Below are 14,547 nucleotides of genomic sequence, written 5' to 3'. Positions count from 1 at the left end.
CTTAAAACAACAATCCAATTCAATTTTATGTATGAATGAATGAGTGAAGTGGAAATCATGGGTGCATCAGCACTTACACTATTTACACCTGTCACATTACATGGGGTCAAGCCCCTTACCATAACTAAAAGTCTCGGGGAACTAAAATCTCCTTAACCAGACGCTGTAAAGGGACACACAGCACATGTAAGGATGAAACACACAATCCTGCAGAGGCTCATACTGGCTGTAGATTCAGATGCCAGAGCCTCATTGGCCTTCAAGATTGCAGTTACTAGAGAGTGCAACAAGGAAGTGAGGTTGACATTTGAGGAAGGATCACTCTTCACACCCACTAGTTTAATGTGGCGTAAATCCTAGAAAAGTTATTCAGGTCACATGTACCTTGTTTTGTCTCCAAATTTTTGGACTGACCTTTTCTGCAGAGAAAGGAGAAAAGAATATGCCATGAAAGGTTAAAACATTGTTAAAATTGTTAAATAGGATTAAAAGTATAAAAACACGTTTTCCTGTTCATATCGCTGTAGCAGTCATCAGTTGACATAAGCGGTCTGCTTCAACAACATGAATGGCACAACATGTCTTTATACCATTAATCGTTTTAAACTATTTCAACCATGTTTGGACTTTTAGATAACACATTAGTCATAGTTCCGCTAGTCTTGTGATCAAACTCACCTGAGTTTTAATGCGATCCTTATTTTTATTTGCGAAGTTGTAGAGATAAGTGGCCAGAAAGGAGATGGGGTCTTTAGGTCTTTGATTGGATACTTCTGTTAACCCTTTTATCAGTGGCTCTCCTAATGCTGAAATATACAATAATTTTGTAGTATGATTTCATATAGCAACAGAATATATATTGATATTATTTAAAATTAAATGAGACTTAAATGTACCACTCCTTGCATAAGAAATGTATATTTATTGAAGTATCATGATATAAAAATTAATCAAAATAGCTATTTTCTGATAATGTAAAATATCAGTTGAGTTATAAATATTTTAAGGCTCATAAGAGAGCTCTTTTTAATTGAAGAAATAAATAAGGCAAAAAAGGAAACCTGCATAATTTATTTTTTTCTTATATGAGATAGAACCAATATAAGTATAGCTTGGGTAGAGGTTCCTTATTTCTTTAATCATCTATTAATTTCGGAGAACCACTGCATCCATTGTTTGCAGAAAATGAATTTGTGATTAAAGAAATTAACAACATGAGAGACAGGAACTGCTCCTTCAAGTATGTCAAACCGTGTTTCCGTTGCTACATCATTAATATTAACATGTTTTGACAGTATCACCGTGATTAAAAGGGACTGATTTTTGCATATTTGCATTTCTTTCTTTTGGGCAAAACTAATTTGCTTTCAACGGATTAATTCATTTCACTTCATTGGGAATATGCTGGTGAATTTGTAGTGTATATCACAGACGTAACTAGCAGGGTGGTCTGGACCCCCCCCCCCCTAGTCTGCATCCGACCCCCCTGCGGAATGTTCGGACACCCCGGCATTCAAAGGTGGAGGGGCCCGAGCAATGATTACAAGTCATACTCGTCGCTGCTACAAAAGACTTTATCAAATAATTAGCAATCTAGGACATAACTTCTTACTTCACTTTGTCCATGTGAAGCGCACTTGTTTTGGTTCGAAGTACTTCTCCACTTGAAGGACATTCATTTGTGTTGGGCCAGGACTATAGCATCAGCATGTCGTCTGCATGTGTGTCAGACAAAGTTCTTGGAATCTCAAGTGCCTCAGCTAATCCCCATTCCCGTTTGAAAATTTAGACTTGGTCAGGGAACACAATTATTATCCAGAGTAGAACAACCTGCATTCGAGGAGGCATGTTTCAGCAACAGGAAATGCAAGGGAATGTTTGCATTCATTGTCAATAGAAAATCTTTACTGAAAGTACCCTATGCATCAAAAGCGAAGTCACTCTTAAATATCACTCACTCACTGGTAAGTTTTACTTACCTCCTTTTTATTTACGATTTTATCAGTGTTACATGGACATATTGGTGTCAAGCTAGTGGCGAGGTAACCAATTCTCTCGAGGGAAGAGTGGATGACCATCTCTTCAGTTCCTTATTTTTTGATTGCATATGGCGAAAGGTGGTGTCGGCATTTATTCTTATTTTAATGAAGATTTGTTGTTAGTTGGAGAAGAGTAATTGTTGAAAGATATGTAAAATTGCAAGGGGTGAAGAACACTACCATACACTTTCTGCTGCAACATATTTTTTTTACATCAAATGTAATGTTTCACTTGAATCAACCAAAATATCGTTAATTTGGCATGGATAAAAATTTAGAAAATTGTGTAAATACGTGCTCTATAACATGGAGAGAGAAATGTGTTTGGGAATGACGCATAAGGTTATAAGTGTAGGAAGTGTAGGAAACTTAACCACATTCGCGTTCCCCAGCTGACTTCCGTAGCCGACTTCCGTAGCTGGGGGTTCCAGGTTAGAACCCCGGCCTGGTCATGGGTGTTCTTTGTAGGTTTTATCATATCATATCATATCAGCACTCGCGATTAGTGAAAAGTGGCAGAGAAGCGACATAAAATAGCCCAATCAATCAACATTAGCATTCCTGTTTTAAGTTACACATTTTTACAGGAATCTATGCTATAGGTCAAGTTTTGTTAAGTCCCTGTGCATAAAGTTGTCTTTAAAACAGACTTTTGTCATTTTATTTAATTTATTTATTGCTCTAAAGCCAGTCTTAGTCTTTTGTAGCTAACAACACTGTGCGATTATTTGTACATGTAATTTCGTTTTCTTATAAGGTAAAATACACACGTGGTTCACAACAAATTTCGTGGGACCCTGAATTCCTTAGAATTTTGAAATATAAATCTCTCAACAGCGCCAAGTGTATTTTCCAAAGTCTTTTTGCGGTAGGTTATAATGTTAAGCAGAGTATCCGCCAGTCAAGAAAATCATGAGTCATGAAAAAGTAAAGAAAAGAACAACAAATTAACAAAATCTTCACTGCACCAGTGTTAATATTTGGATCTGACTCTTTATTATCAGTAAACGGTCAGAAATGTGCCCTTTCTTTAATCTTGTGATTAGTTTTATATACCTTTCTAATTTTGTGCACCATTAGAAACAATCACAAACCTTATATTGGGTTCAGGTACCTTAGGTCAAGAACTCAATAAAACGTCAAAAACATGAGTCCCACATAAAATTTTACTGGCTGTGAGTCCAGACACCAGTGCCTTTTCTAGTCTTTCAAATGCAGTCCAGGATGCATTAATAGATACAGCTTCAGTTTTCCTCTTAACTAGCCTTTTGATAGGGGTTTTTCATTAAATAAATATTTATTTTCGTAATTGTTAATTTCCACTTTACCTAAGTAATGGTTGAATAAATAAAGGTTAAGAAAAAAAAAGATGTCAAGAAAAAATGCAATACAGAGACCTAACTGCTGCGAAAATTACAGATCAAAAAATCTAATTTTGAGGCAGTTGGGGTAACAAAATAATTGATGACTTGTCTCATATTTGCCCCCTCCTGGCACTCCCCAAGACCACACACTATATTTCAAAGTCTTAATGTCCAAATGCTCTAAAGTTTACTGAGAGTTTCGTTTCTTAATCTCAATCGGTGATCGTAGAGCGCTCACTCGAAACATAGAACACTTAGAATTATTATTTACACAGAGAGGTCAGAAGGGGCAGGAAGCAGATGCCGAGGTAAACAGACCACTGAAGGAACAAACAATATATTTTAAAAAGTTTGTAAAAGGTGAATGTCATGAGACATGTAAAATGAAAGTATTGTTAATAAAATATAATTAATAATACGTATTTTCAGTTTGCAAAGAAATAATTCTAAAAATTTTCTTGCTCGCTTGGCTCGCAATACACCCATTTATTAAAGAATCTATTTCCACCACAGACGCAGAAATCATTAGGCAAGAATCTGAATATGCATGTATCAATTTCACAAACTTCCTTATGAGATGACATTTTAAAATTTGGATATAAAGCAATGCTACATACATACACATTACACACACACAGGGACGTACTTTGAAGAAAGAAGGGCAAAATGACTATATAAGTGTGTGTGTGTGTGTGTGTGCATGCGCACATGTGTGCACGTGCTTACATTACTTACGTGTAATGATGCATGCTTTTCATCGATCAACTCCGAAGATAACCTCCAAGTTACATCTATGGTGTATATAAATGCATATATGAGGTGTTAATGTATAGCCTTAACAACAAACCATCATTTCTTGATTGCAAGTCGTTTTTATTATTAAAATAGAAATATGTACAATATATTTTCACCATGTTGAGGAATTACGAGGTGCATGTAAAAAAAAAAAAAAGGGCCGATATTTTTTTATGCAGGGTTGGCAACACTGATGAAGTTGAGCATGCCCTAGTATTCTGTGCTTGCAACAGAGATAGATTCGTCAGAGTGGGGTTGCATACGTGCGAGTAGCAGTAAGGTGAAATGGCTGCCGTAATACAAAATCCCGCCAAATGTGAAGTGAGATCTGTCATACGATTTCTGAACGCCAAAGGACAGAATGCAGCTGGCATCCATCGGGAATTGTGTGCCATTTATGGACCGACAGTGATGAGTGAAGGGAAGGTCAGGCAATGGTGCAGAGAGTTTCGGGAAGGGTGTTCAAATGTCCATGACGAAGAGCGTAGCGGAAGGCCTAGTGTTCAGACGGACGATCTGGTGGAACTCGTTAACGAGAAAGTGTGTTCCAATCGCCGGTTCACAATATCTAAACTCGCCAAAGAGTTCCCAGAAGTGTCTTCGAAAACAGTGCACTGACAACCTGGGGTATCACAAACTGTGTGCGAGGTGGGTATCAAAAATGCTGACAGACGCTCACAAGGAGCAAAGAAGGACAGCTGCAACTGATTTTTTTGGCTCGCTGGGGGGGGGGGGGGGGTAGAGGATGGGGATGACCTCTTTTCACACATAGTGACGGGGGATGAAACGTGAATATCGTACGCCACTGGGGAGTCAAAGCAGCAGTCAATGCAATGGTGGCACTCTGGTTCTCCTAAAGCGAAGAAATTCAAACAAACACCATCAGTTCACAAAATCATGGCAACCATGTTTTGGGACCAAAAGGGTGTGATTTTTGTGGAATTCGTGGAACCAGGACGAACAATTACAGCAGAGGTGTGTTGCAAAACACTGAGTAATCTGCGACATGCCATCCAAAATTGGCGGAGAGGAATGCTACGCTCTGGAATTTTTCTGATCCATGACAACGGCCGCCCACACACAGCTTCTCATACTGTTGACACAGTTGAAAGATTTCGATTGGAACTATTCAATCATCCCCCTTACAGCCCCGACCTGCCCCCAGCGATTTCTTTCTTTTTCTTCACCTGAAAAAGTGGTTAGCATTGAAGTGTTTCAACGACAGTGACGTGCTCAAGACATAAGTTCTGGACTGGCTACACTCTCAGGCGGCAGATTTTTACGCAGAGGGTATACAGAAGCTTGTGCCACGCTATCAGAAATGTCTGGAGGTTAATGGTGACTAGGTCAAAAAATAGCAAAGGTATGTACTTGTTTATCAATCACAATAAATTTCTTCTCCTATCATTTTCTTTTTTAAAAAATATCGGCCTTTTTTTTTAGCTAACCATGCAGGAAATAAGGGTCTATAGATGTGGAATCCTTCAATTCGTGGAATAATGTTTCCAGGGGCATTTCCTGCATAATACTGGTGCATTGATTGATTGATTGTTTGATTTGGTGTTTTAAGTCCACTTTATGCACAGTAAGGCTAATCGGAACTCAGTGATGACTCGTGGTCTGGGTCTATGGGTGTGCACCTTGGCCTCACTTCCAGAAGAAGTGTTGTTATTCCCACTCAATTATTCTTGCCCATTTCTGCTAATCGCATTTGCAATCCAAGTTATGATGCAACTTTCCCTGATAATGAGACGATAGCAGTTATATTTCATGAAAATTTTTAAAAATAAGGTTTATTACAAAATCGAAATACCCTAGTGATTTTTTTAATCGATCAGCAGAGAAGATGTGTTGTTTGGTCTCTTTCATGACCTGTAGAAAATTCAGCATTCGACGACCTGACAAAGTCACTCGCAACGCTATACCGATAAACTGCTATGATTTGTAAAGGATAATAATACTGCCAGAATTTTGTGTAATTTCGATGTTTTAATAATGTATATTATCTTTCTTCAATGTAAATATGTCCCATCAGAAACCCAAGTTTAATGCCACATAAACATTTCATCGTACACTTAACTTAATTACTATTTTTAATGTACTTATTCACTTTAGTCATTGTAATGAGGATCCTCAAACCCTAATCAAATATAACTAGTTCTTGCCAGCACCTTTACAAAAATTATCTCAAATCAGTGACATATAGTACAAGTTACAGATTCTTGCATGCACTGAATAAAGAATTGGATTGACTGTTTTGTGACAAAAATACAAGATTAAACTCTGATTATTTGATATTTTCATTAACTTCCAAATACAACCCAGAGCTTCTAAATGCACCAATTACTACGACATTGTGAATGTTTTTAATTCAAATGACTGATATTTTATAAAACTATTTTTCCAGCACCTGCATCAACATATTCCACTCATCGCATTTGGCCTTGCATGGTTGAATACGCCATGCCGTCTCCCCTTCCTTTCCCAACCTCCCCTCATTCAAATTTGAATGCTTTGCTCAGAACCGCGTGAGTTGAGAGGGATCAAAATTTTTCTTGCTGAGAAAAAAAATCCCTCAATTTGCAATGAGAGGGGGTTCTCGACTCCTTCACATGGCAAGGAGTGAGATTGCAACATTACATGAAGAAGAGGGAACACCGCATGTCCATAGCTACTATGTCACAATTATTTGTGTGAAGCGAGTCCTTGATCCAAGCCATAAGAGCCTTTCTGCTTCCTCTACCCACCATTGAACACAGTGTCATTTCAATGTGCAGCTCTGTGCACTTCCCAATTGCATTCATGCCCATTCATCACGAGTTACTCATACAAAAAAGCTGTTGTAAGGAAGTAAATGAAAGGTGATGTGGCCCAGGAACATTTGCTGTTTTGAAGAAATGGCTTTCAATGAATAAATATAATAAAAATCAATTACATTGCACATTTATTTGGCTGTGCACATGCGAGTGCGCGAATAGGCAGGCAGCTGGTACTGTCGGGACTGGACCTACAGTTTCAAGTGGGATCCGAACCACTATGCACCTCCATCGGGTATTGAAGCCGGGACCCCTAGATTACAAGGTGGCAACGCTACCACTGCGCCATCGGGGAGGCCTATTGATAATGCATCTATATGTACACCACCATAATACACAATTTTTAGGGCATGCATTTATAAGTTTTAGTGCATACTTTGCCTGTTTAATTCATATTTGCATGCATTTCTTTACTGTACACGTACATAAATTCACCCCCTATTTTAGTCTATCACAGTTTAGCACAGTCATTTATGTGCTAATGTTATTAATCAGTTTGGTATTTTAAAATACATTTTTTGTGTCAAACAATCTAGCGTTTTGCTTACCCACAATATATTAAAAATTGTGATTGGTAAAAGTGATTAAGTTGGAACTGATTTTTTCTATTATCAGTTCCCTATGTATCAGTTCATACTGCTAATTTGATAATAACTCAGTCAGAATTGCAATGTTTTATCCAACATTTATAAATTTACAAGAGACAGTTCGAAAATCAGTTTCCTGAAGTGGTATTTATTACTAGAGCACAAAGTAGGATGTGGTTATAGAGTCACCGTCCCACCCTTTCCCCCAGTCGAGTTATGATGCATGATCTAGATTGTGCAAGTGGCACCAGGCCTAGTAGGGTTATGAAGAGAGGGAGCACCGAACTGTGTGTGCCCTGATGAAGGAGAAATGTACATGCGGAACATCTGGTGCTGAAATTCATATCTAGCTGATGTAAGTTTCTGGTCCTGACAGATTGTCGTTGCACATTGTGTCTTGATGGTGCCATCAGTTTGAAGTTTGATGGATGAGGGTAGGACCTATGCAGCCATCACTGAAGATGGAATAGGCATTTGACTGTGAATGATGTTGCCACTGCAATTGGGATCGAACATGTGCAAGCTCACAAATTTGTTTACAGCATATTGCGGTGCAGAAAAATACTGTCAGTGTGGGTTCTGTGATGGTACAACTGAGCATACTGGTCTCTTCCATTGCATCGGCGAACTGTGATGTATGCTGGAGATGAATGTGTATTTGGGTGCCACCACCTTCAGCATTAACAGCTTACCCTTTGGTAGTAACAACCAAATACCAATGAAACAATCACCACAATTCCTTACCAGTCTGTAAGAAAGACACATTTTTGCTGACATTGATTCGTGAACCTTCCGAAGCTGTACCACAAATGCTTCAATGTCTGTGATGACTATCTAAAAGAATAGTTAATGCATACCTCTTTTTGTTCATACTATTTTGCATCTAGAATAAACTTCCTGCAGATGGCAGTCTAAGTAAATTTATTACGCAAAGTATTGCATAGCTATACTAAACCAAGAATGATATGAACTTACAAGTTGCAAGGTATTGCCCTTCCTCGGTCCAAAGAACAGGGAACTCCGATTGAGAAGAGGAGTCCAATTTCTGTGGTAGAATTTTTGGTGGCTCGGGCTGTGGAGCTGAAAGAGCAGAATTGTTATTATTGTATGTCACTAATAAGTGATTATTAGTAACTAAAATGTGCTGCACACGTTGTTTCTAAAGAAAAGTGTACTTTTTAAACAATGAATGGTGAAGATAGAGAGTACAGGCATGTTTTTAATAGAAAAGTCCTATGTTTCATTTAAAGCCTTCTTTTTGCATTGCTTTTGCATTACATTTAAAGTGGAAATTACATTTTTTGTAATGGAAGCTCCATGTAAATGTACATACATTAAGAAAATAAATAACTTTTACTCTATGATGCCATAATATTGATATAGTCCTTATGGTTTATTATTTTTCTTTTGAATTTAGCTGTTTTGAAGTTGTTTAGAGTTATTACCACTGTGATGTGATGTTATTGTAACACCGGATTGCATGTTTTATGACAAAGAAATGATACTTTCTTACATAAACTTTTGATGAAAGTAAATCAGTTAGTTTATGGAATTGCATTCATTACCTGTACACATCTTAAATTAAATGTTTACAATCTTGAAATATAGCATTTTGTAAAGAAATTATTTAAATAATGCATTGAATAAAAAAAAAATAATTGATTTATTTTATTATTTTTTCCTGGATAATTCTGGGAAGAAAATGGCTTTCACACTGTACAATGTTTACTAAAGGTGAAACATGCATTTTTAAGTGTAAATAATATTTTAATGTCAAGAAGGTTTAATGGTTTAACCTTGTGTAGTAACGTGATGGTTCTTAAAGGTAAAATGTGCATGTTTCAAATTGTAACAAACCATGCAATGTAAGTAAACCTACTCATGCATTTTTTCACTATAATTACGCTGTAATTCATCAGGAGATATATTTATTTGTAATTATATCATTAAGTTTATGTTATAGGATAACAATTGTTTTAACAATTTATGAGAAAACAGAATGAAATTTACTGTCAAAGAAAAGGAAATAATGTACACTGCAAAAACAAGTGTATTATGCAAATTGTAACAAGCTTCCATTATAATATATTTTGACTGAAATTCAACTTTTTATTAGGCTGAACATTTCTGACTACAGTGAAAGTTCACACTTGTAATGTTTATAAAACTGTGCATGTAAGCATGAATATATTGCTTATTAAGTTTTAGATAGATCTGTCATTTCTGTCTTGTCAAATTATGTCGTGATGGATATTAGTGGTAGCTTCTTCCATAAACAGCAGTATCTCTTGAAATCATGCATGCATGCTTGCTTGTATCAGAAGTAGGCATGGACACACAACAGAGAGAATCATCATGCCAGCAGAATTGGTGAGGAAAATTAACACACCCTTGAGATGGTGGAGGTTCACACAGAAACACAACTTCAGAAGCATTTGTTGAATTACTAACCTAGACTTCATCCTTGGCGCAAAAACCTTTCAACAGCCTCTGTGAAACCAGCTGGTAGTGGACAGTTCTTTATGAATATATATTGCGCTATGCTCAACTGCGACTTTGAAAAGATTAACGAACATAGGGAAAATGACAATGTAATATTGACTTGCAAATATAAGTCAGAAAATCAGGTATGACACAAAACAGGAGAAGAACAAATGCTTTTCTTGTTTGTTTTTTTATGGATAATAAAATCAGATGCACAAGAAGAGTTTCTGATTACAATTTAATTATATCCTTGTGTTGTAAATAGTACAGTGTTTTCCAGATTATAAACATAATCATTTGCTGCTTTTGTACACTTCATACTAAATTCTTGAGGTAAACCCTAACTAAACTAAAGAGGAAACAATGCACTGGCATGGTGATTCAGTCATTGTGTACAAAAAAAAGCTTTACTAACTTGTAATGAAATCATGCTTTCTTCTTCTTCATTCGGAAAATCTTGGGTGTACATTGCTTGGAATTATGTGCATATTTTTTTGTTACATTTTTTCATGGTGCACAAAAACCGAGACTAGCTAGCATGTGAAACGCTGCTGTGTTACTTCTGCTGACATAATTTAGTTTTTTAGAACACACATCTTGTGATATTTAACTAGGAAGTGAGTTGCTAAAAGACAGGGCCAAATGCATTTTTTCATTCTGTTTTAAATTATGCCAACTATTTCTTATGTTCGAACACAGTTGCTAAAAACATGGTTTGTGTGCTGTTAAATGTGTAGTACACAAAGTGCTTTGTCTAACATCTAGGGGATTTCTTTCTTACAATTTATTTGATAATTTGCCTATTAACAATTCAAATTTTGACATACACACATACGTACATAAACATTTGTAGACCATACATTGCTTATAAAGCTACAAGTTGGAAGGCACAATTGTGAATGTTACAATTTGTTATATAAAAAGCTATTCAGTTTATGTAAAAAAGAAGTTATATCATTTCTCTGCCATTTACATTAATCTGCAACATCTTGTGCATTGCATAATACTGCACAAACAACATAGTTCACTAAAACTGGTCTGTGACTGAATCACTCACATTTTGCTTCTTTTTAAACATATTTGAAAATATTCCTTTAAATGGTGATCCCAAACCATTCTTCTCTTGGTGAAGAATGTTTAAAATGTTATTGTAGAATGTTTGCATGATTTCAAACTCAGTAGTCCCAATGCTTGATTTATTTGATATTTTGTAAATGTCTTTTTTGTAAACTTCATTGAACAATGGTTTTTGTTGAGAAATGTCTTCGAGGTGAAGGTGAAGCGAATCACACAGTTCCTCCAGCTTTTCGAAATTTTTACCAAGTTTCGGGAGATGAAGTACCGAAGACACTCTGAACGTCGTTCCGAGGTTTGCCGGACTTGCAGTGAGGAAGCCGAGCACTTTGTCATGTTTGAATTGGACCTCAGCATCCATTTCTCTCATAGCAGAAATCAGACGTCCGTAAATTTCATTCACTTTCCCATTATTTTGAGTAGCAAACATCCTAAAATGGTCTTCATAATTAATCCAAGCAAATAAATTCATTTTCTCATTGAAGAAGGCCCCCCTTCCATGGGGCCATTCATCGAATATACCGGCAGCCCTGAGAAACCTGTCACTATCATCAAATAGGAATTCACTCTCCACCAACTTTTCATAGTCTTCATCTTCAACATCTGCTAGCTGGTGATAGGTGCCCTTCAGTTCTGCCTTTGCCAACATGGGGAAAATCAGTGACAATTCTTGCTCCACACTTTCCAATTGATCTCTACTCAAACTTGCAGGCGGTGGGTATGCAGCCAAATTGCGAGAACACTGTATGCGCGTGGATAAAATATATTTCCCAGAAGGGTCCAGATCTTGGAACACATTTGGATCACCATAGTCTATGCGTCTTGGGTGACGATGCGGAGGTCCGGCACCATCTTGACAGTCCCGTATTATTGGTTCTAGAAGTTCCGCAAAGACTACATAACTCTCGTAGTCTGGTATGTAGACGCCTATTTCAGCATCTGGTTGTTTCACCCCTGGCCGTATGACATCAAGCAACGAATGATCCATCCGTGTCAAACGAGTCTTCAATTTGTCAAATATGGGTCTGGTTAAGTGTTTTCGTAATAGAGAGTTGAATTCATCTGGTGCTCCGTGAACCAATTTGTAGCAGCGTTCAAGTGATGCTAGTGTTTGGTTGTCAACATCTCGTCTTCCGGAAGTATTTCCTGGTACTGAGAAAGAATCATAAGACATTGACAAAAATGTATGTTAAAATTTTAATTTTTTGTAAAAAAGACCCTAAGAAATACACAATTTTGTTCTACAGACAAATTACTCGTGACTTTTTTTTTTGGCTAATAAAAATTTGTTGAGTCTGATATGATCCTCCCGAACTATATCAAAGATTCGGTCATATTTAATATTATTCTTAATTATTTTGCTTTTTATAAAAGGTAAAAAAGGTAAAGTGCTCCCCTGTGCTTAGCACCACACCATGAAGACGTATAGGGGGTGTGGGGGTAATGCCCCACACTTTCTTGATTTGGTCGTGAGTGGGGGTGATGTGATCAGCATCATACCCCTGACCACCTTTACCCCCCAGGGTTTCCCCCAGGTACCCATGTCATTCGACGCTGGGTGGGCGCCTGGGCCGCTTCCAACGTTAGAAAAGTTCCTGGATTTGAACCGGCCGGGGATTGAACCCGGGACCTTTAGCATGGTTGTCAGACACGTTACCGACTGAGCCACCGTGGCCATATTTTGCTTTTTATATTCACTATAGAACGTTATGAAAGTTAATATATTTAATGGTTGACCTAATGACATAATTTTGTCATTCGAAAAGTTTCGTGTTTGTTATTTGCAAGCTTCATGAAAGCAAAATCTTTCATTGTTTACAATTAGTCAAATATGTGTTCTCAGTTTAGAATCAAACTATTATGAAAGCCATAAGAGCTAAATTTCAGTTGAAGTTATTAGTAATATAAACCTTATGGACATTGGAAAAAAGTTTCTTTAAGAATGTGACAACTTTGTAGTAGAGAATATTATAGAAATTTCAAGGGTGGTATTTGGTTTTATTTTTATTTTGAGCGTTTTCCCTCATCATTAACCCTGCAAGTTTTGTTAAGTATCCTTCCTGATTTTGTGTAACGCTATGCGTTGCTCTTCCTAGTTATTCACCTGTTGACATATGCTGATAGGAATATTAGCAGCCCTGAAAGGAACCCCTGGAATTGGAGGAAATGAAATGAAGGGAGAGAGATACCTATCAAGTCAATTGATTTTTGTGTGGGTACATGCACACACAAGATCATTATAGCCAGAACTGACATGCAGCACTCAGCGAATAACAAATATGGATGCTGAAGGATTAAATTAGGTTATTTTACTTCACAGATAACATTCAAAATAATAGCTGATTTGCTCCTGTTCATAAGAATATCCATCTTCCATTTTCATCATTCTGGATACTTGTGTTTTAAACCAGCGTAGAATATGATGCATTTTTTATTGCAGTTACAAAAATATCAGTTGTTTGCCTGGCACCATCCTATTGTTCACAAGCTTCAGAAGCAGGGATACAAAAATAGAGAGGGGGGATGTGATCCCAATAATAAAGAAAAAACGTATTATGTGTATGTATGATATTAGTGAATTATACACACTTTGCACTCCCTCCACACAATAATTCAGAGGTATCTACAGCTACTGATTTTTTGCAAATATTAAGTGGGTTGTGTTCTTTTTCCATGTTGTTCAGTATCTCCTTATCTACATTGTCACAGTAGTTCAGTTTCATCTTATCACAACTGTAATGTCGTAAATGTGAAGCAACATTTAAAATATTGGTAATAAATAAATAAAACAAAACAACAACAACAGTGGATACAATCTTTATATGTATGCTGCAAATACTGTAACTTGTAAATGAAGACAGTTGTGGTAAATTTTCTACCACTTTATGGATTTTTAAAAACATGTGCAGAATTAGAGCATTTTGACATAAAGTAGTTAAACTTTTACAGTTAATTACAATAGTTTTTCCGAAGTTCTTAAATTTATGTGATTTAAAATTTCTGTTCTAAACTAGTTTTTATAGCTGTGACAATTTTGTGGTGTTGGTTCTCCCCTTCCCCTCTCTCATGCTGTACATTATCACACACTTCTTCATGCTTACTAGGTAATCTTTCCTTTATATGATTACAACTATATATTTCTAGGTGGCTTTCTTATTTTTTTTTCATTTTCACAGTCTGGGATTTTTTTAAAAGCATTTATCATTGTTTTGCTTACCTTTGTTGTTAAGAGCCTGATCTGCAATTTGAGCAGGTGCACCAAATTCTAGAAGTAGGTCTTTGTGGGTCAGTTTATCTGGATTCTTCATGTAATACTCTGCTGTGTGGTTTCGCTGCAAAACAATATTAGTATTCAGTGGGCATGTTTGTTTATTTTTAAGAAAATTTT

General features: G+C 36.7%; 2 protein-coding genes across 6 annotated transcripts in view; one reads left to right on the top strand and one right to left on the bottom strand.

The window, feature by feature from the left end:
* LOC145986463 (uncharacterized) overlaps nt 1–14,547 on the top strand; it is a 199,620-nt gene that overhangs the window by 35,434 nt on the left and 149,639 nt on the right. The window lies entirely within an intron of this gene.
* LOC145986462 (uncharacterized) overlaps nt 1–14,547 on the bottom strand; it is a 120,030-nt gene that overhangs the window by 13,769 nt on the left and 91,714 nt on the right. Inside the window, exons 14-16 of one of the 3 annotated variants that reach the window (XM_083120501.1) lie at nt 14,377–14,491; nt 8,577–8,681; nt 679–806 (exon numbers count right to left, since the gene is read on the bottom strand). In XM_083120501.1, coding sequence (XP_082976627.1) covers nt 679–806; nt 8,577–8,681; nt 14,377–14,491 — 348 coding nt within the window. Of the gene's footprint in view, nt 1–678; nt 807–8,576; nt 8,682–9,512; nt 12,312–14,376; nt 14,492–14,547 lie in introns of those variants that run through there. The other 2 variants (XM_083120500.1, XM_083120499.1) reach the window with 2 other exon arrangements.

This window comes from Lepisma saccharinum, chromosome 4 (assembly GCF_977018435.1).
Source record: "Lepisma saccharinum chromosome 4, izLepSacc3.1, whole genome shotgun sequence".
NCBI lineage: Eukaryota > Metazoa > Arthropoda > Insecta > Zygentoma > Lepismatidae > Lepisma > Lepisma saccharinum.
This window is presented reverse-complemented; position numbering and strand designations above follow the sequence as displayed.